Source organism: Alligator mississippiensis, chromosome 3 (genome assembly GCF_030867095.1).
Source record: "Alligator mississippiensis isolate rAllMis1 chromosome 3, rAllMis1, whole genome shotgun sequence".
In the NCBI taxonomy this organism is placed as follows: domain Eukaryota; kingdom Metazoa; phylum Chordata; order Crocodylia; family Alligatoridae; genus Alligator; species Alligator mississippiensis.
In genome coordinates, this window is record NC_081826.1 from 282,647,208 (window position 1) to 282,673,369 (window position 26,162).

The window sequence follows — 26,162 nt, forward strand, 5'->3', positions numbered from 1 at the left end:
TAAATGCAACTCTCTCACAGGAGCTATGCACTTGGAAACACAGAAGGTACAGATAATTCATTTTTGCTATTGACTGTGACTTAAACACCATTAAGTGGCTTAGTATTGGTAGCTGCTTCCAGTACTCCAGGCACCATTTAAAGAGTTAACGAAGGCATTTTGGTTGTACTCCAGGGATTCTTTGTCCCTCCCCCTCAAGCTCTGGGGCTGCACTGGTCTGAAACTATCCTTTCATATCCTCCATCAAGGGAAAGGAACAAGTAAAGCCCTGCTTTGTCTTGGCCTTTTCATTTGATTTGTCTTAGCGCTGGGGCTGCTAGCCTGCTGCAGCGCCTGCAACAAGAGACCGGAGTAGGGGGCATTGGTAAATGAGATCAAGCTGCTGTGAATTACTGCTAAAATTTAGATTTTTTTTTTTGTTTAGGTGGTGTTTTTGTTTTGTTTGTTTTTTGTTTCTGTTGCTTCATTGGCAAAGAGAAAGTGAAGCAATCTATATAAAACATCCTGACCCCATATATTTCTCTGTCTGCAGTGGGCCAAACTAACAACCTGGCAGCCTCCCTTGTGGATGGGCTTAGCTCTCTGTATAATAGGAGCTCAAAGGCATGGTTCTGCTGCCTCAGACAAGCAGATGTGGGCTCCACTTTAAGATCTATAGCCATGGCTATACTAAATAATCCTCCGTCCTTTGCATAGTTTTCTGTTCTTTTTTAATATTCAGAAACCCTAGAGCCTCCTCACAACTGCTTCTGGACCACATCTTGGGCCTTACATGCTCCATCTTTATTCTTCCTTCCCCTCCACCCTTATTTGTGGTACAGCTGATGAACAATTTGCTGTTTTGACATCCAGATCCTTCCTTTAGCATTTGCAAAATGTTATTTATTTAGTTCTTTGACTCACTCCAGCTGATTCTCCAGTGTCCTCTCCTTCCAAGTAGCAAGACCTAGCACAGGTCCTGGCCTCTTCCCTTTCTCTCTGTAAATTGTATAGTTGAGCAACATTATTTACTCGCCCAGTTTCAACTATCACTTCTATGAGGATGTATTGCAAATTTATTCTCTCTGCATCCTGTTTCTAGTGCCGCATTATAGGCTGCCTTACCAGTTTTCTATTTCAAGATATTTCCCTACCAACTTTATGCTTAGCATGATGAAAAATTAGCTCATCTTCCCTCCAAAATCTTCACCAACCTACCCCATTTCCCAGCACTGTCACCACATTCATCTTTCCACTCTATGCCAAGTGCTAACATCACTTCCATTTCCTGGCTGGCTTCCATCTCTACTAATTCAACTTCCTGCCCTTCAGTATGCCTCATATTTGCATCATCTCCTTTCTCACTCCTTCCCACAGCTGCTAAAACTACATGGGGTTCTTCCATGAATCTGAACTCCTTAAAATTGCCTTATGGTCCCCTTCTTTCCTATACTCTGCCTCTACTTATCCCACCCCACCCCTCCATTGTCCTACCCCATCTCCTTTTTTTGAATGTTTCTTTAAACTGAACTTCTTTAAGGACTCCCACAAGTGCATCTATAATTATTTTAAGGGGCTGGGGAGTCAGCCACTATATGAATATGCCCAAATCAACCCCTCCAAACCAAAATGAGCAAAACACCAAGTTTTTTAACCAGCTCCTCCGTCCTCTCTCACCCCTACACCATTTGCTACCCCAATTCATATTACTGACGGAACTAAATTGTTTATTCTTTAGCATACATCTTTTGTCTATTGAGAAACTAAGTACATATTTGAGCATGTAAAAATAGTAAGTGCTAAGACTGGACTTATTTGTGTCTAATGTGAAGTCTCTTTCATCTGTACAAAGAAATGACCTGTTTATAGCTACACCAATATCGGTCCCTACTTGGACATTCTATTTTAGAACAAAAATTCCTCAACGTGCGATAATCAGTCTGCTCCCAAACAAGTCACTTTAATTTTGGAATAGAACATTCACACAATGAGTTATGCCAACCTCACAACAACAACAACAATATCCCAGTACAGCTATGCCAGGAAATTTTCCCATATAGACAAACCCCAAATGTTGCACACCATAATAACGAACATTTGTAATGATCCTTAACAGTATGTGATTATTTTATTATAAAGCTGAATACTACAAGGCAACGAAAACAGTGTCTTAGTTGCATAAGATATCTAATACCATCACCTCTTCAAGAAATAAGAAACACAATTCAAATAATGATTCAGCACGGTTTGAAACACCCAGTAGGCTATATATGAGGCCCCTTTAACAACAATCTGTAATGCCCGTCATCCTTGTGTGACATACATGCCCCTCCTGGCTTATCAAAGATTCCACAATTTGTTACTGTGGGAGAGTCCACAGCTCTCCACTTCAGAAATGTAACAAGACTCTTTGCTCTTTAAGAGCAAAACTTTTTTACCCATGGCATTATAAAGTCAAAGCACAGCATGTACCAGCCAGGATGGCCCCAAACACCAACTGGCTATTCACTCCCACATGCACACCTCAAACTTGGCAGTACAGTTGTAAAGTGGCTCCAGAGTAATTCTAGGAGGCAGCTTAGACAATGGTCTCCAATGTGTTTGAGACCAGCCACTGGGGACAACTTCAGAGCATCTTCACTGATTTATTTTTGAATGAAGAGAAGCCTGTCTATCTACTCCCACAGGCAAAGCTCAGATCAAACCCCACCAGGGTATTCTGCCACCAAGTTAAACAGATGCCTTTAGTTTCCCTTATCATTTTTTGCTGAAGTGCTGGTGTATCTCAGAGCTTCTGACAAATTTGTACCAAAACAGACCCTAGTATTTTCAACTTAATTCAGATATTCGCAAAGAATGTTCTACTGATTTTTCTCAGGAAGGCAAACATCGCCATAAGAAGACTGCTAGCAATTTTTTTTTCAATATTAAAACTTTCAAATGAACACCCATGGCAAAAAAGTAATGAATTATGTTTATGAACAATAATGATCCTACCCGTGACCATTGGCTAAGAAACAGTTTAAAGCTCTACTCCATAGTCTACTAAGGACTTCAAAGGATTTCAGCTTTATTTCCTGTATCATAATCACTAAAGACTAAGGAAATCATTAGGGCTTGAATGTTAATTTTCCTTATCTCAGTTCATATGCTCTACCACCCAAGCATCAAGATACCCAAATACATTCAAAATAAACTTCCTAGTGCTTTTAAAATGCAGCAACCCTCACTATATAAATCTACTTTCTTGGTATTTTCAAATGTACATTAACTTTGCCCACAACAGAACTAAGCTTTATGGCATAAGACACAATATAAATTTACAGTAAACGTTATTTCCACCTTAAAAAGTGATGATGTATAGAAACACAGGTATATTTTTGTGCACAAGGTATATTTTTGTGTGAATGAATCGGGGTAGTTTTTCACCTTGTGAGATAACAGTTTAAAACTGAGTTAGGTCTCAGATGAAAAAGACGTTGGAGATCTTCCATAGCATGTTTGTTCCTATCCACAAAAGCAGAGTGCAGTTGGAGGTCTATGCTCAAGCAAGGTCCAGGAAACTCATGTCTGAAGGACCCAAGAAGGAGGCTCATCCCAAGAAGGAGGCTCATCCAAACCAACCCAAGTTAGCCTCATTTTGTTTCTTAAAAGGAGTACATTTCAGACTGCTTAAAAATAGAAGATCTACATATAGAGCACTTTTCAGGTTTATATTTAGTCATTTCATTAACAGAAGATTCTGGAATGAAAGGGAAGAGAAGTGAACGAACGAGTTTCTGTGATCCTGCTTCTCTGAATAGCACACTTCCATGACAGCAGTGGTTCATTTTTGTTTATAAAACCGGTTTTTATGTTAGGTGCTGGAAGAAAATCAGAATGACTATAGAGGGAAAAATATACTTTCTAACATTATCACCTATTAAAACAGCATATTATTGTTTGGCATTGTAATGAAGCCAATGCCAAAAACAAATATTTCTGAAGGGATAACAATTCCTTTACTAAAATAATATTCCAACTGATTGTTCCTGTATTTGCCCATTCTTAGAACAAAACAGGACCTTGCTAATCCATATCAGTGACTGAGAGATTGAATTTCTCCTTGCAGTTCAACAAGGAGAAATGCAAAGTGCTGCACCTAGGGAGGAAAAATGTCCAGCACACCTACAGCCTAGGGAATGACCTGCTGGGTGGCACAGAGGTGGAAAGGGATCTTGGAGTCCTAGTGGACTCCAAGATGAACATGAACCGGCAGTGTGATGAAGCCATCAGAAAAGCTAATGGCACTTTATCGTGCATCAGCAGATGCATGACGAACAGATCCAAGGAGGTGATACTTCCCCTCTATCGGGCGCTGGTCAGACCGCAGTTGGAGTACTGCGTGCAGTTTTGGGCGCTGCACTTCAAGAGGGATGTGGAGAACCTGGAGAGGGTCCAAAGAAGGGCCACTCGTATGGTTAAGGGCTTGCAGGCCAAGCCCTATGAGGAGAGACTGGGGCACCTGGACCTCTTCAGCCTGCGCAAGAGAAGGTTGAGAGGCGACCTTGTGGCTGCCTATAAGTTCATCACGGGGGCACAGAAGGGAATTGGTGAGGTTTTCTTCAGCAAGGTGCCCCCAGGGGTTACAAGAAATAATGGCCACAAGCTAGCAGAGAGCAGATTTAGATTGGACATTAGGAAGAACTTCTTCACAGTTCGAGTGGCCAAGGTCTGGAACGGGCTCCCAAGGGAGGTGGTGCTCTCCCCTACCCTGGGGGTCTTCAAGAGGAGGTTAGATAAGCATCTAGCTGGGGTCATCTAGACCCAGCACTCTTTCCTGCCTATGCAGGGGGTCGGACTCGATCTACTGAGGTCCCTTCTGACCCTAGCATCTATGAATCTATGAATATTAATTACTGAAGGTTTGTGAATTAGCAAATGCTTCAAAGGAAACAAGTAATGAACGAAGACAACACATGACTACACGAGCACGTGATTTTGATGGCTGTAGTCTGGTTTTTATTACTTTCAATGCTTCATATTGTTTGTTTTGTAAAAATAATGGGGTTCTGAGCTCAAGTAATGTGCTATTTTAAGAAATTACTTAAGGAAAGTGAGACTCTTAAGTGCTCTGTTTGGGATTGTGCAGGATGAAGCCAGGGAAACCCCACAGAGATAAAGATCTGCGTGCCTAAGAGAAGCAGTTCATAGTATAGTTCTGGGTCCATAGTATAGTTCTATAATTTGGCATGGAGGTTGGCTGAGGATGTAAGTCTATGAGCAATGCCCTTTTCCCTGGTAAACAAGAGAATTTGGGGTCCTCAGGAGACATTGAGAAACACGTTCATTCTTCCACACACAGATCAATAGCATTTGCAGCCAGGCTGAGCAAACAACTGGAAACCAGCATCCTATTTCCCCACCTTCCTATAAACCCTATGCCCAAACTCCTATAACCAAAGTCTGCTCCTGGGATCATGTTTTGAGTCTTGGGAATACAGGACCTGGGTACAGAGCTCTGCTTGAATATCTTTACTGTAAGGTATGGCAAAGACACCCACATTGTATTTGTAGTTTAGCTTTTACAAATTATGGAACACTCAAATCAGCCATGTTCTTTTATTGTAATAGATTTTTATCTATAAAAGAAACTTCAGTAGTTTGCTGGTTGCCAACAGGTTACCACAGGCTAACCTATACTTACAATTGGAAATAACAGCTGGTAATTTGCCATTTTGTTTTGATTTCAGTTGATGGCTGCTATTATCTTGGATCCTTTTAATGTTTGATTTGTTGAGAAGTTAGTCTTTGTTTTCACAGTCATTACTATTAAGATAAGAAATCCCTCACATTTAAAAAACAAAAAAGCACCAAGATGCATTGAGATTTTCCATGATTTAAATAAAATCACACCCAGTTTATGACGACTCTTTTGACACTTGAATCAGAAATCTGTTTCCTTTTTGCATTTTTAACTACTGACAGCAAAGTGTGTGGCTAATTTAGAGCTAATTTCATTGGGAAGAAGAAACAGGAAGGAGAAAGATAAAGAGAGGAGGGTAGTATTCTGAAATCCACCCATTTCCCTTCTATCAGGTTGTCCCTCCCACTCAAAGACCTTCTTGTCCCATTCTTTTAGGTCAGAGAGAACCAAGCAGGGCTTTTCAAAGTTTATTATTACTAGTTCTGGCTTTGCATCCAGAAGGAATATTTTCCAAAGTGGACTCACTAAGCTTCCTTTCCTATAACCTCTGATGCTGAAATCACCTTTACAGCTGGCTGATACAAAATTCCCCATATTTTGCCAACAGATTCGTTTAAATAATGTATGCCAAGTTTAAGGTCTCTTCTCTTTAAATTGAAGCCAATCTCAAAAAACAAAACAAAACAAGCAACCCCCTACCTATAATCCCCAAACTTCTCTTTTTCTGTTTATTACTCTTCAAATCTGGTATTTTTTGTACATAAAATTAGCTAGAACATATCAACAGAAGGATTTCTAATGGTAACCAACAGGCTCTTGAGATCACAAATGTAATGGAAACAAGGCTAATGTTCTGACAAGACCCTTTTTTCCAGTTTATTTCCTCCACTCAGACTAGCACAACCTTCTGCATAGGGAATGGCAATTCTTGCTCCAAAGCAGCATGAAGCAGCTATAGGCAATCTCAGAGAGAGTGCTCCAAGTCAGGCGGGGCCTGCCTCTAATACCAGCAAAGAACAGGCCTTTTAAATATTAAGGTCAATATTTTCTACTCCCAGGAATCAGAATACGTTATACATATTCATGCTCTACCACATAGTCAAGCTTCCAAGAAAAACAAACCCAATTGTTTCATTCAAAGGAGACTTGAAACCTGCTAAAGCATTATCCCTCTGCTCAAGATCAAATACCAGAGACAAGCTTCAATGCAAGATGAGCTCATGATTACAGACAGAGGGGACCAACCCTCCAACATGAAGTAGCATTTTCCACTGAAAAGGCTGGCCTACGTGCAAAATCAAAATTTCTGGGTGAACAGCATTTATGAATATATTAAACTATAAGAAAAAGAAAATCCCACAGCATAAGTACCATATAAATCATCATCTATTCAGGTTTCTCAGGTTACAGTATACAATTCCTCACAAATGTAAAACATCCTTTGCTAAAAAAAATGCATAATACAGATCTAGTTCCAAAATCCAGGTGCAACAAATACACTGAGTTTTGTGACAGTTCAAGTACTTACAACTTTAAAACAGCTTATTGTTCTGGTAGTAAAAAAGGGAAACTAAAGGTGCTCTCATGTCACCATATGAATTTTAGCTGACACTTGGAAAAGAGTATGCATCAGCAGCAGCAATAAATACTGTTCCTAGCATGCAACATGAATTCATGTCTGCAAGCATAATTCTGCTACAGATGTCTATAGTCAATATAGAACTTCTGCACTCAAATTATGTAAAACATGAGAAAAAATCATAGCATAGTGACTTATTAGGCATTTTGCTCTAGCATGCAAGCTATTTTCCACCCTAATCTGAGAAACAATACATTAAAAAGTATACAAAGTATTTTCAGGCTAAACATTAGCATGCTACTTTCACTGTACTACAATTCACTTCTAAATACCTTATGTAATCTACTGCAGTCAGAAAGAGCAAGGTTCCTTTATATTTGTCACTCTTTGATGCAGATACCCTGCCTATCATCAGCCACCATAAAACTTACCCAATCCAAAAATTCTCAAGGCATTTAAGACTGTCTACTTAATCTGCTGAACGTAAGAGGAAAAAACCTCATTATCACGCTAGAATCAAACTCATTTTCAATGCTTTCCTTCATATTTTTCTTGATTGGAGACTTACAAGACCAACTATCAGCCAGGGCTGGTTAGAATTGTTAAAATCATAGTGGATAAGATTCTAGAGTTGCTGATTTCCTGTTTTAGGAAGTAACAGTTCTAGCAAAAGAATCCCCAAGGCAAAATGTTTAGTGTTCCAATGTGTAAGCTCTAACAGCCTTTGTTCTTCCCTTTGCTATATTCATTACTGCTTTCTTCTCTCTCCCCCTCTCTCTCTCCCTGAAGCCTCCAGCTTTCAGTATAAGATGCAAATGCCAGCTCAAATCTAAGTATACATTTATTTTTTGTATGAGGCAAAAAAAATCCTAGCCATTATCCATTGCTGTGAAGCTTTGAGTTAAAAGTAGTCACCCCTTAGCAGCTGATGCACTGCCCATCCGGTTTCCTATTCTTATTTCATTACTGCACAGTATTGTAATTTATGCCACTAATAATCCACTGGAGCTCCATCAAACCTCTAAGATATATCCTTCCACTTGACTGCAAAATTCTCTCAGGGTAATACAGTTTAAGAAACACCATCAACTCAATATATTGTATATATTTTTATTCATAAAATACATTAAATGCCTGTTTAAACAATAAAGTCTCAATGTGGGAAATAAGCACAAGGCTACCTGGATCTGGCCAGGCAATCAAACCTTTAGGTAATTAGATGGAAAATTCTCAATGTGTAATATAGTAGTGCAATGCAGAACACTTCACAGCCATGTGGTCCACAATTTATGATTGTCACTCAGAGGCCTATTCTTCATGACTGAATAGTGAAAATGTCCATCTATTAAATATAAAAAGGAAGATACTGCATTTAGCTTAGATATCCAAGTCTTCACAAACAATAGCTTTAATACCATTAAGCCTGGATGAGGTTAACTGCATTTCTTCACCTACACTTAAACCATTGTTCCTTCACCAGTGTGCCAAGTGTACAATCAGGAGTCAGATTTAGTTTTCGCATACACAGACCTTCATGCTATTGTTATATTCATATTCAAAATACCATATCTCACCTTGTGAACCTTGACCTTTGAAAGATTTTTTAGCCAATGCTCAGTTACTGTCACAGATGCATTACCTCTGCAAATATGAAAGGGTTAAAGGCAGCCCCAATCAATAGGCCTACAAGAAAAAAAAAAGAGTATGCCTTACAGCATCTTTGCAATGCTTTTATGCGCAATTCTACAACAATATTGTTTCCTTTTGGCCTTTCAGAAAGACACAGCACCCCCCTTAACGTCTTCTAAAGAAGAAAACCACAAGACAGCACCCTGTAAATAAAACAGCATGCAAAGCAGCATTCTTCAGTCACAAGCATAGCTACAATTACAAATCATTCAATCAATTTTATGTAGTTTAGTTTAAAATAGACTGCATAACCAGTGTCCCTCCATTGCAAAACAAAAATATTTAATAAGGGTCATAAATCTCAGCTCTTGCCCATTCCTTAAGCATAAAAAGGCATGAAAAGCCAAAGTAATCTCAGTTACTGCAAATATGTACATTTATATACAGAATCCTTTATGACTACATTAGCCACATACCAGTGCAGTGTGTCTAAAGTGTGCATTCACATACTGTTTTGGGATGGTATCTTTCTGCAAGCTCCTCTGCTTTTGGCTGCCATGAAGGGAGGAAGCTATCCCACTGTAGTAGCTCAGTGACTGCATTGTGTTCAGGAGCTGATCTGCCTCAAACCAGTTTCAGCCGGTTCTGGTCACCCTACATAAAAAGCTATGGCAACCCTCGCTGAGTTGCCAACAAGTCCCTGAAAATCGCAGGGGCTCTTTCTTCTCTGGGTGTAGGGGCAATTGCAACCGTGGCCCCCGATCTCAGTCGACCCCAACCACACCCCAACGCCTTCTGACACCCCAATTCCACACCACCCACGTCCCCTTCCTCTCCTCCCCCACTTACCTCCCACAACCTGGCTGAAAGCTGTGAGTGTGTGCGTGTGTCTGTAGCTAACAAAGAGACCGCAATAAAAATCCTCATAGGATCTCTCTTGCTGCACGAGGCAGACTCGGCCGCAGCGCTGAGGAGACTGCTAACCATGGGCTCCTCTGCCTCTGCTCCCCATAGCACAAGGGTGGCTGCAGAGCCACGTCAGATCTGCCCCCTCGTGCCCGCAGCAGCCAGGCAGCTGCTAACAGACGTCTCCTACCCTCCCAGCTCCTCGCCGGACTTGGGGTGGCTCTAACAACACGGCTTCCCTTCCTCCCTTGCACGCAGCTACAGGGAGCTTCTCGCCTCCCCCCGAAAGCAGATCCACCTCGACGGCCATCCTTGGCCCCGTCGCCCGTCCCAGCGCCAGGAGCAATTCTTCGCCTCTCAACCCGCCTCGTGGCACTCGGGATGGGCGCTGCTGGGCAGCCCCTGCCTGCTCTGCCCCCCGGCCCTGCAGGGAGCACAGGGTGGGGGGCAGGGAGGCCAGGCTGCTCTTCTCTTGGCTGCGCCACTTGACCCCCATCCAGGTCCTCCTGCTTCACGGTCCCCACATGTGCGAGGGGCCTGGGAGGCGAGGGAGCTACTCCCCGGAGGGCTGGTGTGGCTCCTACCAAGGCCTCATGGGCACCCACCCCTCTCGGCCCTGGGGGAGCGCCTCGCCTCGCCTCGCCGAGCTCCTCTCTGCGCCCATGGGGTCCGCTCTTCGTCCATGTGGCCCCCGCTCACCCTCGGCCTCTGGGTGCTGGCCAGGAGCCCTCCCTGGCCTGCACCAAGCCCCCTGCCCTGAACCACCCCCCACCTGGGGGCATCTCCGCAGCTCCTCTGTGCCCTTGGCCCGCAGCTAGGGCATCTCTGCTCCCCTCCCCCGCTGGGGCAGGCTGCTAGCCCCGGGCGGGGGCTGGGGGGCCCCGGGGCGCAGGGAGGAGGAGGAGGAGGACGGGGCGATGCGGCCAGGCCGGCCCCTGCAGCAGCAGCAGCCGCGGCGCCCGGCTGACCCCGCTCGCTGCCCGCGGCTGCTCCCGCCCGGCGCCGGGCACCCGGCACCCCCTTCCCGCGGCCGGCAGCGCAGCGCAGCGCCAGGCCGGGCCCGGCGAGCAGCAGCGGCTGCTGCATCCAGCCAGGCCGGGCGCACGCGAGGGCCTAGCTGCGAGCCAGGCCGGCGGGGGAGCCAGCGCCCCCCGGCATGCACACGCCCGCACCCCCATGCAAACAGACCTGCTGCGGACCCGCAGCCGGGGGCTGCTCCGGCCGGGGGGGGCTTCAGGCAGGCATGGCCAAGGTCTCTGGCGCTGCCACAGCAGCCTGCAGAGAGGCCTGGTTTAAAAGATGGTTGAACATAATGGCAGAGAGAGAGAGAGAGGCTCTTGCTGGGACTGGAGGAAAAGGTGGGGGTGGGGGGGTGCTTCTCGGGCTGGTAAAGAGGGGGGGAGAGCTCTCCCGGGCGAGCCCGCCGCAAACTTCTCCCTCGAGTGCGGGGAAGGCGGGGGGCGCTTTTCCAGGGGCGAGCGCAGCGTTTTCCCCGAGAAACCCGGGAGCCCGGCGAGGGGTGGGGGAAGGAGGCAGCCGGCGAGAGGGCGAAGGAGTTAAAAGCCAGCCCTACATGTTGGAATCGCGGACCAGGAGAGCTGCAATTCCTGCAGGGCTTTTTTTTTTTTCCCTTCCCCTTCATTTTGTTCTGTAGCAGGCCCTGGCGCCGGGGCTTGCGGCTCTGCACCAGCAGCTGCGAGCCGGGCATTTTAGAAGCTGAGGCTGAAAATGGTGCTGAATGCAAGAGCAGGGCTCAGGCCAGGCATTTTGGAACCAGCAAAGCAGCAGCAGCGGCAGCCTCCCCTCTACTTTTTTTAACCTTAAGCCACTGGCTTGGTTTGCTTGGTTTTTTGTTGGCCCTTTTTTAACACAAGGGACCTGTAGCAGGGCAGCTGTCATGTTCAGAAGCAGGGACAAACCCACCCCCTTCCCCTGCCAAGTGAGGCTGAGACCCCGAGTTTCTATTCAGTACCACCTCTGCCTGTTTTCTGTCAGGGTCGTGGATGGGGCAGCCAGCTGTGACAGCAAACAGCCACACATCTGGGTTTTGGCCCTAGCGCTTTCATACTTGTCTGCTGGGAGCACAAACAAATCGGTCTTCGTGCCACACTTTCACCACCTGTAAAATGGGAACAATATTTCCTAACCTCCTGGGGATGTTGTACAAGCTTGAGTCATTCAGTCTTAGGAAGCACCAAGACACTCAAGGGTGCAGGGTGCTATGGAGTAACAAGGAAGCGGCATGCTTTGCCATAAGGTGTTGGGTTTTTTTCTGACTCCTGTACTAGAAAATTTACATCCTAATGCACTGGCTTTCTTTAGCTTTATTTGGCTTCCAATAAGGGAAAATGCAGTTGGGAATCAGATTTTTTAAACTAAAATGGCACATCTGGGGCTTTTATTATTATTATTTCTTCATTGTGGATTTTAACATCAGCAGGAATTTAAAATATCAGAAACATCTTTTATTCCCAGTGCTGATTATCTGCATTTCACTAGGCGTAGACAAGGAATAATCAGTTTCACTTTTGTTTCTTGGCAGTTTCAGTTTCTGGCTCATGTGCAAACAATACCACTGCCTTTAGTGGTCAGGGGTGGCTTCAAGCTTCTAATACTCAAACTCTTTTCATTATGTATATCTATATTTTTAAAGGCTTGAAGAAGTTTTTAAAATTAATCTTAGCTCTTGAAAACCTCGGGGCAGAGGGGTGTTTCTGGCCTCATACTGTCTCTTATCTAAAGAGATTATTAATCAAAAATGATCTGCACTCTTAAAAATTCACCTGTATCATTTGACTGTGATATCTTGTAGCATGAATACTACAGGCTCTGTGTAGGAATAGCCTTTTGTTCATTGTAAAGCAACCTGCCATTAATTTCATGGCTTGACCCTTTTTTCCTCCTATCATGGGACAGCATATTGTACAAGTGTGTTGTATCACTTCTGCTGTTTGAAACTTTACATATGAATGACTAATTATAGCACCACAATAATGGCATTGAAATAGCTAAGTTTGAGATGTTACTGTTTTTCACTTTCTATATTTTGGCATGAAATCATGGCTTTTACTTCTTCCCCTCCACTCCCCCTTAGAATATATAGAACAGTCATGCAGACTGTTTAAAATAATGAATGCTACAGTAACATTTCACATAGCATGGCTGAAACCAGAACAGATACACTATGAGCTACAAACTTGGTATTAATGTATCTTCTTAAGGAAAGAGACCTCTAAAAGCCTCATTTCTTCAAGCTGGTGTATTTGGGCCCAGAATCCACCCATACATATGAGTTTGTGGAATGAGAACTTTAAATATCTTCTGATATTAACCAAAACAGTAGATAATTATCACAATAAATTAGTTATTGGCACAATAATGGATCCGTTAGTCACACAGTGGTTTTGACTCTTTTTATAGTAATTATTTTCAATGGATTTGCTGAATACTTTGCAAGAATAAACTAATATGTATTCTGCACTAGTTATAATATCTAAGCTCATCTAAGCTAAGGCTGAAGTACTGCACAGGCACTGGTCTCTGCTTTGTCTAAGACATTTGTAGATTCAGGGCCTATTGTTTACTGTATCCTAGTATCTCCCTGGATAAAGAGTAAACCGTGTTTTTCGTTTGTTTGTTGGGGGGGGGGGGGGGGCTGTGTGGGTTTTTTTGCTGCCGTTGTCAGGTTAAACCAAAATTAAAACAAATTTCCTTTCTCTTATCCTGGGCTCCCATATGCTGCTTGTATCCTAAGATAAGGAAGATGGCACCTACCCAAAATTGTCCTAGAAATGCTAGATATTCCATAATATCTTGTTAAATATATATTCACCCTATGCATGGCATACAGGTATTTTGAGCATGCCATATTTCAGACTTGCTTACTGTTTTCCTTTCCCTCAAGTGTCCTTGACATCTCTGTGGAAAGAAAATTGACCCTCCCTAATATTATTTTACAGTATAAATATTGAACATTCACAGTAGTAGGGAAGTTGTTGTAGCCACAGCAGTCCAAGGAATATGCTAAAAGCTGGATTTATGAAGTGCATTAATACCTTTTATAAGAGAGAGATGTTAAATAGCATACTCCACAAAATGCCCTTCCTTAGGTCTGGGGAATTAAACAGACATAATCTCAGCCAAATACTAGTTAGAACATTTCCAGCAACATTTTACGAATGGTGCCAGCCCTTAGGACAAAAATCTTTCTGCTTGTCCCCACAGCATGATTGTAATAGGCAATGGCAATGCAAACTTCTCCACAGCCTATTCCTTTCAGTTTTGATTTGGAAGGACCTAACAGGTTTTATAGGGATTTTGACCTTGCCTTTACTATTGGCAGGCAGAAGGCAGATCAAAGTGGCACATTATAAACTAATTCAGAGAAGTATATGCTTTCTTAAGCAACAACTTGTTTGTCAGATTGCTTTCAGGCTAACTACCACTTTCTGAACTATCAATAGTTACCCCCCCATAATTAATTCCAGAACACCTTATTTCTACACATGACCTGAAGAATGCGCTGCATTCAAAAAAGCCTATCTAAGTCTATTCCAACCATGCAGTCAGTCCAAACAAAGGTATCACCCATAAAATCCTTGCCTCTAGCATATTTCCTGAACCACCATGGCTACTACATCACTCCAACATGACCATCCACACACAAATGTGTTTCAGTTGATTATTGGGGACACAGCCGTGGGTGTAATTTACTCCATTTACTAATTTATTATCACAAAGGGAAGAATTAGAGTAGCTTGAATTTGTCCAGACTCACTTGATGGCATCCAGAGACACATGATCTATGCAGTCAACACTTTCAGAGCTGATAAGTCTGCCTACTGGTGAATCTTCTCCTCTCTGTTCCTTACTACAGGGCTGTCCAACTTCTCAGGGGCTGGGGACTGCATACTGTGTGAGCCACACCAGGGGAGCTGAATGTGGTGCAGGCTGCATTAGCACAATACATAGCCCCCCTGCACTATGTGGGTGTCCTGGCCCCCACCCTCAGTTCCCTGGCTGCAGACTCCCACATTGCACCATACCACGCAGGTGCCCTAGGCCAGTGTTTCTCAACCTTTTAAGTAGCAAGTACCCCCTAACTTCTGAAAATTTTAATAAGTACCCCGACACTTAATTTTCCAGGGGATTTTATACTTACAGACTAATGTGTGCCGTATGTTGGAAGAAGGTCTGTGTATATAAGGCTGTGATACGACAGATGTCTGATCTAGTGTGGGTAGAGTTGCAACCTTTTACACGAGGGGTGCACAACTCAAATATGTACCTGGGCTAGAGGTGATGTTGGCCAAAGGTAGGAGGGCTGAACCCAGTGCTGCGCAAAGCATGGCACACCAAATTATTACTGGGGAATCTAAAGCGCCATGCAATGTGTGGCGCACCAAATTTTTTGCCATAGTTTTGAGAGGAAAAGAGGGTGAGAGAGAGTTGGGGTGCCCATGTACCACAGGTTGAGAAACTATGCCCTAGACCACGTGCTCCTCTAGCACGGTGGGTTGTGCTCTTCCATGCTGCCCTACCCTTTAGAGTGAGGGCAGGATGTGGAAGGTGGAGGAAAGAGGGAGACTTTTTAGACACCAGCTGCTGCTGCAACCAAAGCGATGGAGCAGCAGAGACTGAGTAGGAGCCCAGGGGCTGCATATTAACATCTTGAGGCCTGCAGGAAGCCGGATGGCCACCAGCTGGATAACCCTGCACTCCTATGTTGCATTCAACCTGAAATGATCTGCCATTCCCTGCCACAGATTGACCCTACAGGGCCTTGGGATTGTTGTGGAAAAAACACTATAGAACACGGAAGGGGACCCTTTTGGGAGAGCAGAAAAGGAATTCTGCCAAAAAAACCCTGTTATTGTTGACAGCAGGCAGAAATACTAGCTCAATGCTGAGCCTAGTAGGGATCCTTAGTATTACAGAAGAGCAAACCTTACACCCACTGAGGGTACCTAGGGTGAATAAAACTGGTGGTAGAACAGTGCCTTAATTTCTTTCCTCTTTCATCCATTGGCCTTTCTGCAGAGACAAGAAACAAAAGTTGGATGTGAACATCTGCTATAACCTGGAATGAAATCAGCGGAGTATTTCACTTATGCTGTCTGAATAGCTGCAATATGGGGACCACTTTCTGTCCCTAATAGCCAGGACCATATCTGGAGTGGTAAGCCTTTCCCAAGTAGATCATAGTGTATACTTAATTCCCCTTGATTAATCCTTCTGCTCCCACTTTTAAACCCATCGTAATCAAGACACCATTCTTCAGATGGCACCAGTCACAGCCTGCCATTAGATCAAAACTATTGTCCAGCAAAGTGCTATCACAGCTCAAGGAATTCTTCCTTTGATGTAGCAGTAAACACCATATTAATGCCATATGACACTTTCCAATTTTTTTTAAGGTTTATCTATGGTACAGGAGTTGAAAGCTTTGGGCAATTTTACTTCTTTTTGTATCAGAGTCAGAGTTTTAATTGTATTAAATATAGCTAGGAACAAATTGCTTTTAAATACCAAAAAGAGAGAAGCCAGGCTTTTTTTTCCCTTGGGGGTGAGGAAATTATGTTTACACAATCAAAATTACTTTCCCCATTTAATTTTGGAATTGTAGCATAAACGATATCAAAGAGATAGTCAAGCCTTATGAGAAAGTACAGAAAGTAATTATCTATACTCTGCTGCTTTATACATCACTTTTTTCCACTGTAAATTAAAGATCCACATTTTAATCAAGGAATGAGAAATACAGTCACTAAACCTTTTTCTTTACTAGTAGTGTCTGTAACTCACAGTAAAAATTTGATCAGCTCCATCAACCTTATTTGCTACTTCGTCTTAATCCTAAAGTTTGTTGAATCATGTTATTCGTAAAAACACTATTAGATTATTCAGTTCCAATCCCATAGCACTTGCAGCTCTACTTTTATTATGGTTTTCTAAGCATTCACATTTAAAATGCAAATATAATGTTTCTGGCACTTTAGTAACAATTGTAAACCCCCCCTGCAAAAAAACCACAAAACAAACCAAACAAAAATCCCTTTCCCAGTGGCCATTTAAAACCAAACTGGCAAATGTTGACATTTAAATGCCCAAAGTATTGTTCTCTAGATATTTCTTGCCAAAATAACCATCTTTCTTCTTAGGCATTAAAACATATCTTCTACTAGATTTTGTGACCATAAATTATAAAAGTGGTTCTAAAAATAAGCTTTAGATTTATTCAAAGAAATCAATCATGTGCTAAGGGAAATCATACCATGACCTTTGAGGAAAGGTTTTCCTACATTCTTCAGATTCAGAATAAAATGTTACTAGAATTCAGTGCAATTTGACATTAAAAACTGCAGATGTTTAAATTTTTGAAGTATCAACTGTGTTTTATGCAGAAGACAGGACAGGGTGGTACTTTATATGCTAATTTGTTCAAAGAGACCTGAGCTTTCATAGGTTACGTCTAGTGGCGATGCGTAGGGGATGCATGGGGGTGCACATGCACCCCCTGAGAGTGCTGGTGCATCGCTTGACCAGCCATGCTTGCCACTTAGGTGATGGGCAGGCCCCTCCCTGCCCCCCACCGCAAGTGCCAGCCAATCGCTGCAGCCGCCCCCAGAAGCGGCTGCAGCCACTCCCAGAAGTGGTTGCAGCGACTGGCCGCAACGATCTGCCATCGTGGGAATTGGCTGCGGAGGCCCCCTCGGGCAGTGAGATCAGCCATGGGGGACCCACCCCCCAGTCTTCAGGACTGGTCACAGGGGGGACCCCCTGACTAAGGCGGCACCAGTCACCCATGGTTACATCTCACCTTGTCGGATGTTAGCTATAGCTTATGAATGCCCAGGTCTCCCTGAATCAGAGAATCAGAGAAAGTTAGGTTTGGAAGGGACCTCAGGAGGTCATCTAGGTCCAACCCCTGCTCAAAGCAGGACCATGCCCAACTAGATCATCCCAGCCAAAGCTCTGTCTAGTCAAGTTCTGAAAACCTCCAAGGATGGAGCTTCCACCACCTCTCTGGGTAGCCTGTTCCAGTGTTTTACTACTCTTCTAGTGAGAAAATTCTTCCTAATATCTAACCTAAACTTCCCTTGCTGCAACCTGAGACCATTGTTCCTTGTTCTGTCATCTGCCATGAATGAGATCAGTCTAGCTCCATCCTCTTTTAAACCCCGCTTTCAAGTAGTTGAAGGCTGTTGTTAAGTCTTCTCTGTCTCCTGTTCTCTAGACTAAATACACACAGTTCCCTCAGTCTTTCCTCAAAAGTCATGTCCCTCAACACCCTCATCTTTTGTGCTGCTAGAGTCTCTTCAATTTGTCCACATCCTTTCTGTAGTACTGGACACAGTACTCCAGATGTGGCCTCAACAGTGCTGAACAGAGGGTAAAAATCACTTCCCTTGACTTACTGGCAACACTTGTAACAATGCAGCCCAGGATGCCGTTAGCCTTCTTGGCAACAAGGGCACACTGCTGGCTCATATTCAGCTTATAGTCCATTGTAACACCCAGGTCCTTTTCTGCAGAGCTGCTGCCCAACCAGTCAGCCCCCAGTCTGTGCTGGTGCCTGGGATTGTTCTGTCCTAAGTGCAGGATTTTGCACTTGTCCTTGTTGAATGTCATGAGATTCCTTTTGGCCCAATCCTCCACTTTGCCTAGGTCACTCTGAATCCTAGCCCTACCCTCCAGTATATCTACTGCTCCCCCCAGCTTGGTGTCATCTGCAGACTTGCTGAGGGTGCACTTTATGCCATCTTCCAGGTCATTGATGAAGATATTGAACAAAACCAGCCCCAGGACAGACTCTACTTGATACCAGCTGCCAACTACACGCTGAGCCATTGATTACTACTGTCTGAGCCCAATGCTCTAGCCAGTTTTCTATCCATCTTACAGTCCATTCATCAAGCCCACATTTCCTTAGTTTGCCTGCAAGAATGTTGTGGGAGACCATATCAAAAGCCTTACTAAAAATTAAGGTACACCACATCCACTGGTCTCCCCACATCCACAGAACCAGTCACCTCATCATAGAAGGCAATCAGGTTGGTCAGGCATGACTTGCCTTGGTGAATCCATGCCGACTGTTCCTAATCACCTTCTTCACCTTCAAGTGCTTAGAAATCTATTCCTTTACAATCTACTCCATGAGTTTTCCAGGGACTGATGTGAGGCTGACTGATCTGTAGTTCCCTGGATCCTCCTTTTTACCTTTCTTGGTCACTATGGTAAATATGTACACTATGTTTGGCCCTTTCCAATCATCTGGGACCTCTCCTGATCACCATGAGTTTTCAAAGATGATGGCCAATGGCTCCACAGTCACAACAGCCAACTCCCACAACACCCTTGGGTGCATCCCGCAGTGATGTACCAAGGGTGTCTGGCACCTGGGGGCCAATGCTTGCATTTGTGCACCCCCCTCCTCCCCCCTCCGTACCCCTGTCCTTCTCATAGCAATACTTAAAGTCACATTGTGTGATAAGAACTCTGAAGGGCCCAGCCGGTGCCTCACCAGGCTGGGGGCCATGGCCCCTTCCCACCCCTGCCCCCGTTGGTCCACCACTGACATCCCATCTGACCCCATGGACTTGTACACATCCAGCTTTTCTAAGTAGCCCCTGGTCTGTTCTTTCACAAGTGAGGGCAGCTGACCTCCTTCCCAAACTGTGTTACCTGGTGCAATAGTCTGGGAACTGACCTTGCCTGTGAAACTGAGGCAAAAAAGGGATTGAGCACTTCAGCCTTTTCTGCATTCTCTGTCACTAGGTTGCCTCCCCGACTCAGTAACAGACCCACCATTCAGTAACGGACCCACACTTTCTCTGATCCTCCTCCTGCTACCGACATACTTGTAGAAAAGCTTCTTATTCCCCTTCCCATCCCTTGCTACCTGCAACTCCAGTTGTGCGTTGGCCTTCCTGATTTCATCTCTGCATGCCCAATCAATGGTCTTATATTCTTCCCTAGTTATTTGTTCAAGCTTCCACTTCTTATAAGCTTCCTTTTTGTGATTTAGTTTACTGAAGAGTTCCATGCTAAGCCAAGTTGGTCTTCTGCCATACTTGCTAGTCTTCATACGCATCAGGATGGTTTGCTCCTGCTCTCTCAGTAAGGTTTCTTTAAAATACAGCCAGCTCTCCTGGGCTCCTTTCCCCCTAAGTCTGGCTTCCCAAGGGATCCTGCCCATCAGTTCCCTGAGTGAGTTGAAGTCTGCTTTTCTGAAATCCAGAATCCTTACTGTGCTACTCTCTCCACCCTTTCTTTCCTCAGGATCCTGAACTCAATCATCTTGTGGTCACTGCTGCCCAAGTTGCCATCTACTACTACATCCCCCACCAATTCTTCTCTGTTTGTGAGCAGCAGGTCAACAGTATGGCCATAGATGACACATGGGGGGGCATGTGCCCCCCCAGTAGCACTGTCCCTGCCACTGCCACTGCTGGCAGTGTCTGCAGGAGCTTGCCAGCTCTGCCCCCACCACCAACACTGCCAGCGACATCTGTGGGAGCTCGCCAGCTCTGGGCCCGCCACTGATGCTACAGGCAGCTTCTGCAGGTGCCCTCCCAAACTCAGAAGGCACCAGTCGCCCATGAGCATGGCACCTAGTCGGCCGCTCCAGCACTTGTACCACGAAGTTGTCCCCAACACTCTCCAAAAACTTCCTGGATTGCCTGCACACTTCTGTATTGCCCTCCTATCAGGTGTCAATGATTGAAGTCCCCCTGTGATCAAGAAACTTCTGCTAGCTGTTTGAAGAAAGCCTCATCCACCACTTCCTCCTGGTCTGGTGGTCTATAGCAGACCCCCAGCATGACATCACCCTTGTTGCTTTCCCCTCTGACCCTAACTCAGAGACTCTCAACAAGCCTATATCCAGCTTCATACAGGAACTCTGAGTTATCATACAACTCTTTAACATAAAGTGCAACTCCACCTCTTCTTCTGCCCTGCCTGTCCTTCCTGTGCAGTTTATACCCATCCATGACAGTGCTCCAGTCAGTGGCAATGCATAGTGGGTGCACAGGAGTGCTTGGGCGCTGGGCAGGGGGAGCAGGCGGGAGTGCTGATGCCCCCCCTGTGAGCACCAGCCGGGGAGCAGTGCTTCCAGAAGTGGTCGCAGCCCATGGCCAATCTCACCAAAGCTGCGGCCACTTCTGGGCTGGGCTCCGGGGAGGCACATGCCTCCCCTGACTAAGGTGTCACCAGTTGCCCATGGCTCTAGTCATGCAAGCTCCCACCAAATGTCAGTTATTTGAACCATATCATAGTGCTGTGACTATCGAAGTAACTAGTCGATTGCCCTGATTTCTCAGGAAGTATGACAGCACCTTCCCTGTTACCCCTTCCTGGTTGCTCTTCCTCCAGGTCTCCTGCTTTCCCACTTACCTCAGGGCTTTGGTCTCCATCCCCCAGTGAACCTAGTTTAAAGCCCTCCTCACTAGGTTAGCAAGCCTGTCTGTGAAGACACTCTTCCCTCTTTGTCAGGTGGATCCCATTTTTGGGACCTTATTTTTGGAACAACAGCAGTCCTTCTTGGAACAACATCCCATGGCTGAAGAAGCCAAAGCCCTGCTGGTGACCACCTGTGAAGCCAGGTGTTGATCTGCAGGATGCACCTGCTCCTGCCCAGGCACTTTCCCTTGACCAGAAGGATGAATGAGAACACAACCTGAGCCCCAGACCCCCTCACCTTTGCACCCAGAGCCCTGTAGTTATTTTTGATATGCTCAGGGTCTCCCCTGGCAGTATCATTAATGCCAACATGGATAAGCAGCATGGGATAGTAGTCAGAGGGCCCGATGAGCCTCAATACTCCCTCTGTGACATCTCGGATCTGGGCTTTGGGCAGGCAGCAGACCTCCCGAGACAACAGGTCAGGCTGGCAGATGGTTCCCTCCCTCTCCCGCAGAAGGGAGTCCCCAACCACCACCACTCATTGCTTCTTCCTAGTGGTGGTCGTCTCAATCCTTCCCACCTTGGTGAGGTCTGGCCTGTCTTCCTTCATCAATAGAACGTGCTCTTCCCTCTCTGCTGCATATCTGTTCTCCAGACAAACTACTGCAGGTGGAGGAAAAAATCTTTGCTTGCTGCCAGAAGTCACAAGCCTCCAGCTTTCACCCTCTCTTCTCTAGCGCTGCATCTGGCATTTCTTCCTCCACAGTCCCAGTCCCCACAGCACCAAACCTGGACCTGGGTGGAAGCCTCGATGGTGAGCAGTTTGCCTAGACAGAAACCTCATAGGTGTAAGCAGAGGAAGTGGCAGTGGCTCTGGTGTTGCAACATCCTCCAGCCATTTCCCTGAGAGACTTAATGTGCCTCCTCTCTTTTACAGCTCTTCGTCCAAGCAGCCCTTCCCTGGTGAACTCACCTGGACACTGGACTCTTTATTGCTCATTGGCCCAAAGGTTTCCTTTTTTTTTTCTGCTTCTTCACACCAAGCTGAAAGACTCTCCCCTCAAACAGGGGAGAGGAGGTGGGGAGCATGAACTGGCCTAGGAACTGGTCTGCAAACTGCCTGCAAACTGCTTACCCTACTTGCAGCCCCTGTTCGCTGGCTCCCTGGTCACCTGGGGAGTCTCCTTTTATACTCTGCTGGGCCTGGACTGGCTCCGCCCCCTCATTAGGGCTTCTGTCAGGCCCAGACAGCAATCACTCAGCAGTCAGCAATCACCGAGTTAGTGTATAACAGAGGTGAGCAAAATATAGCCCTGATGGCACTGGCCACCATTCTGCAAAGTCTTATGACAGTGCCTAATTTTACTCCCATGAGTAGCCCAACTGGCTTCGGAGTATCTTTACGGTGAAAGCATCAGTCGCAGCTAGTTGTCCCAACCAGGGGATAAGTGCCTTAGAAGTCATAGGGTGCATCTACACATCGTCCTACAGCAAAACTGTTACTGTGCCGTGCTTTACTACTTCTTTTTGGAAGTACTAAAGAACAGCACAATAACCTCCTGTACTGCGCTGTGTATGTGGTGCATGGTTAGTTTTAGCCACTACTTTGCTGTAGCGGTGCTCTAAAATGTGGGGTGGGGGGAGCATGCCACTGCAGCAAAGTAGCTGCTGGTCACGTGTAGACTCATGCAATTGCTACATCATCATAGCACATTTTACAGCAATGTAGTGCATCACTACAATGATGTAGGGTGACATGTAGATGCCTCTATAGAAGCCAAGAAGTTATGCATTGCAATGCCTAACTTTAGAGGTTTGGCCCCCAGAGTATATTTCAAAAGTCTGAGAGAGGCACCTACGCTCCTAGAGTGCCTGGAGAAAGAGAGAGCTACCTGAAAATGAGATTCAAAAGCACCAGCATGCTAAGTAGGTGCTGCCTAGCAGTCGACAATAGAGAGGGCTGAATCTTAAGTCCTCTTTCCCCAAAGTCATCTTCAGGAGTGCAGAGAGACACCTCCATCCATGTGGACTCCACAACCTGGAATCCTCTCCTGAAGGCTGGTGCTTGTGTCTTTTTTTAAAGAACTGAACATGGCTCATGCTTTTCTTTTAGAGTAGCCCATGTTAACCTAATGGTTAGAGCATTGACTGTTTAAGTGGGGACAGTAGCTATTTTTGGAGCTTAACATATACTGACAACATTGGGCTAGACACTAAATAGACTGTTGTCTGTAATTGCAGGGTTTGAACCCTCACCCCCACTCTTCTGAATTTGAATCCACTCTTTTGAAACAACGCTTCTGAATTTGAATCTCCTTAAGCACAAGACAGACTTGAACCCATTGGTCTACCCCATCATGGGGTAATAGTCTAACCATAAGACTGTTCTGTAATGCCTCCCCAGTCATGTTTTAAAAGAAATTGTTCACTACTGCATTTTCACAGAATCATAGAAAATTAGGGTTGGAAGGGACCTCAGGAGGTCATGTAGTCCAATCCCCTACTCAAATCAGGACCATCCGCAGCTACATCATCCTAGCTAGGATTTTGTTGAGCCAGGCCTTAAAAACCTTCATGGATGGAGAGTCCACCACCTCTCTAGGTAATCCATCCCAGTGCTTCACCACCCTCCTAGTGAGAAAGTTTTTCCTTATATCCAACCTAAACCTCCTTTGCTTCAACTTGAAACCATTGCTCCTTATTCTGTCATCTGTCACCACTAAGAACAGTCTATCTCTATCCTCTTCGAAACCCCCCTTCAGGTATTTAAAGGCTGCTATCAAATGCTCCCTCAGTCTTCTCTTCTCTAGACTAAATAATCTCAGTTCCCTCAGCCTTTCCTCATAAGTCATGTTTCCCAGACCCCTCACCATTTTCATTGCCCTCTGCTGGACTCTCTCCAATTTGTTGATATCCTTGCTATAGTGGGGGGCCCAAAACTGGACACAATACTCCAGATGTGGGCTCATCACTGCAGAATGGAGGGGAATAATCACTTCCCTTGACCTGCTGGCAACACACCTACCAATGCAGCCCAGTATGCTGTTAGCCTTCTTGGCAACAAGGGCACACTGCTGACTCATATTCAGTTTATTGTCCACTGTAACCCCCCTGGTCTTTTCTGCAGAACTGCTGCTTAGCTAGTTGATCCCAAGTCTTTAGCAGTGCATGGGATTCTTCCATCCTAAGTGCAGGACTTGGCACGTGTCCTTGCTGAACCTCATGAGATTTCTTTTGGTCCAATCCTCCGATTTGTCTAGGTCACTCTGAATCTTAGCCCTACCCTCCAGCATGTCTACTACACCCCACAGCTTAGTGTCATTCGTGAACTTGCTGAGGGTGCAAACTATCCCATCTTCCAGATCGTTAATGATGATATTGAACAAAACTGGCCCCAGGGACACACTACTTGATACCGGCAGCCAACTAGACCCTGAGCCATTGATCACTACCCATTGAGCCCGATGATCAAGCCAGCTGTCTATCCACCTTACAGTCCATTCATCCAGCCCATACTTCCTCAGCTTGTTTGTAAGACTGCTGTGGGGGACCATATCAAAAGCCTTGCTAAAGTCAAGGTATAACATATCCACTGCTTTATATGCATACACAGTGCCAGTTATCATCATAGAAGGCAATCTGGTAGTCAGTGTTGTAGGGAACACAGTCAAAAATACAGATCCTTAAATCCTTTGCTCAGCTGTTGCCTTCTCAGGAAGAAGGCTGAAGAATTAAGGTGTCCATGTTTTCAGCATTAAAGTTATTGAAGTGTCAAAAGAGCAAGCCATTACCTGGTATCAACCAAAGAAAATCATAGAAAGCACCTGTAATCTCTGCCTGAAACTTTATAGCTCCCATGTCAAGAGAACAGAATTGGGGACTGCTAGTATAACAATAATAACATTAGAGGTTGACAAACCAGATTATATGTTCACAGAAATATCTAACGAGCTGCTCAATTCAGAAACAGAGTGAGGAGAGGGGAAACGTTTCTTACTTGAAAATGGGCCAGGTATACATTCAACTCCAGGGTAGCTGCAGGCTGCTATGGAAGTTGCCTCTTCATTGATGCTGTCAAGCCACCAAGCATTTGGAGTCACTAATAGTCTCTTGAAGCCCAGCAAATCAGATCTGAAGCTTGTTTACAACATGGCAACTGCACTGATTGTATGGGTCGATTCTCTTTTATTAACAAGCTGCCAGTTGCCTCCAACTGAAGAACTGCTGTTTCATTAGTGATTATTAGCAAAGGAAGGCAGAGTCGCTCACATTTCCACATTTCCTCATTCCCTTCTTTCTGAGAAAGACAAGTTTGTTTTGATGCTTCCCATGTCAGGTCCCAGTCTACCACCTTTCCCTGTCAGTATGTGTTTTGAGCTATAGGGCCACTGATGAGTGCAGATGTCCTTGGTTTGAAGCTTTATGCTTCTCATACCAGATAACGCCTAGCTTCATATCACTACCACTTTAACATGGACTGTTAGGAGCAGCAACAGGCTTGGGATAATTCAAAGGTTACACAGTTTAAGTGTACCTCTAAACCAGGACAAACTGTGGTTAAAACCTGCACAGACCAAAATGAACCATGTTTTCTGAGAGGAACAGCTAAATGAGGTTTGTTTGCAGTGAAACAGTATATTGCGGGGACAGTGCTAAACCTTTTGAAATCCATTTGCTGCAGCAGATGTATATACATACAAACACGCACATGCATGCACACACACATTTTTCTTTAATGGTGTTGAACTGCTCTTTGACAGGGTCTGTGACTGAAATAGCTACTTCCTGCCTATTGAGGATATGGAAAGGAAGGAAATAGAGGGAAAGAAGAAAGCAGAATGAATGAATTAATTAATATTATACCAGTCTTGCCTGGGGCAAGAGAGGGTATGAGAATATTGCCAGTGGGACACATTCATTGCTTCTATAATTTGTCATCTAGTGCTTAGATACTGTAGCTACTAGATCATTACGAAC

At 44.9% G+C, this 26,162-nt stretch overlaps 1 protein-coding gene across 7 annotated transcripts in view; it reads right to left on the minus strand.

Annotated features, from left to right (window-relative positions):
• The window catches only part of ZNF532 (zinc finger protein 532), an 88,876-nt gene extending 77,617 nt beyond the window's left edge, over window positions 1-11,259 (minus strand). The window contains exons 1-2 of one of the 7 annotated variants that reach the window (XM_019495968.2): window positions 9,350-9,679; window positions 8,819-8,927 (exon numbers count right to left, since the gene is read on the minus strand). Coding sequence is in view for 1 of the 7 variants with exons in the window: in XM_019495966.2 (XP_019351511.2) it covers window positions 9,384-9,432 (49 nt within the window). In the remaining 6 variants the exon portion in view is untranslated. Of the gene's footprint in view, window positions 1-7,675; window positions 7,968-8,818; window positions 8,928-9,349; window positions 9,680-10,967 lie in introns of those variants that run through there. The other 6 variants (XM_019495970.2, XM_059725260.1, XM_019495966.2 and 3 more) reach the window with 6 other exon arrangements.
• Window positions 11,260-26,162: the final 14,903 nt, after the last annotated feature.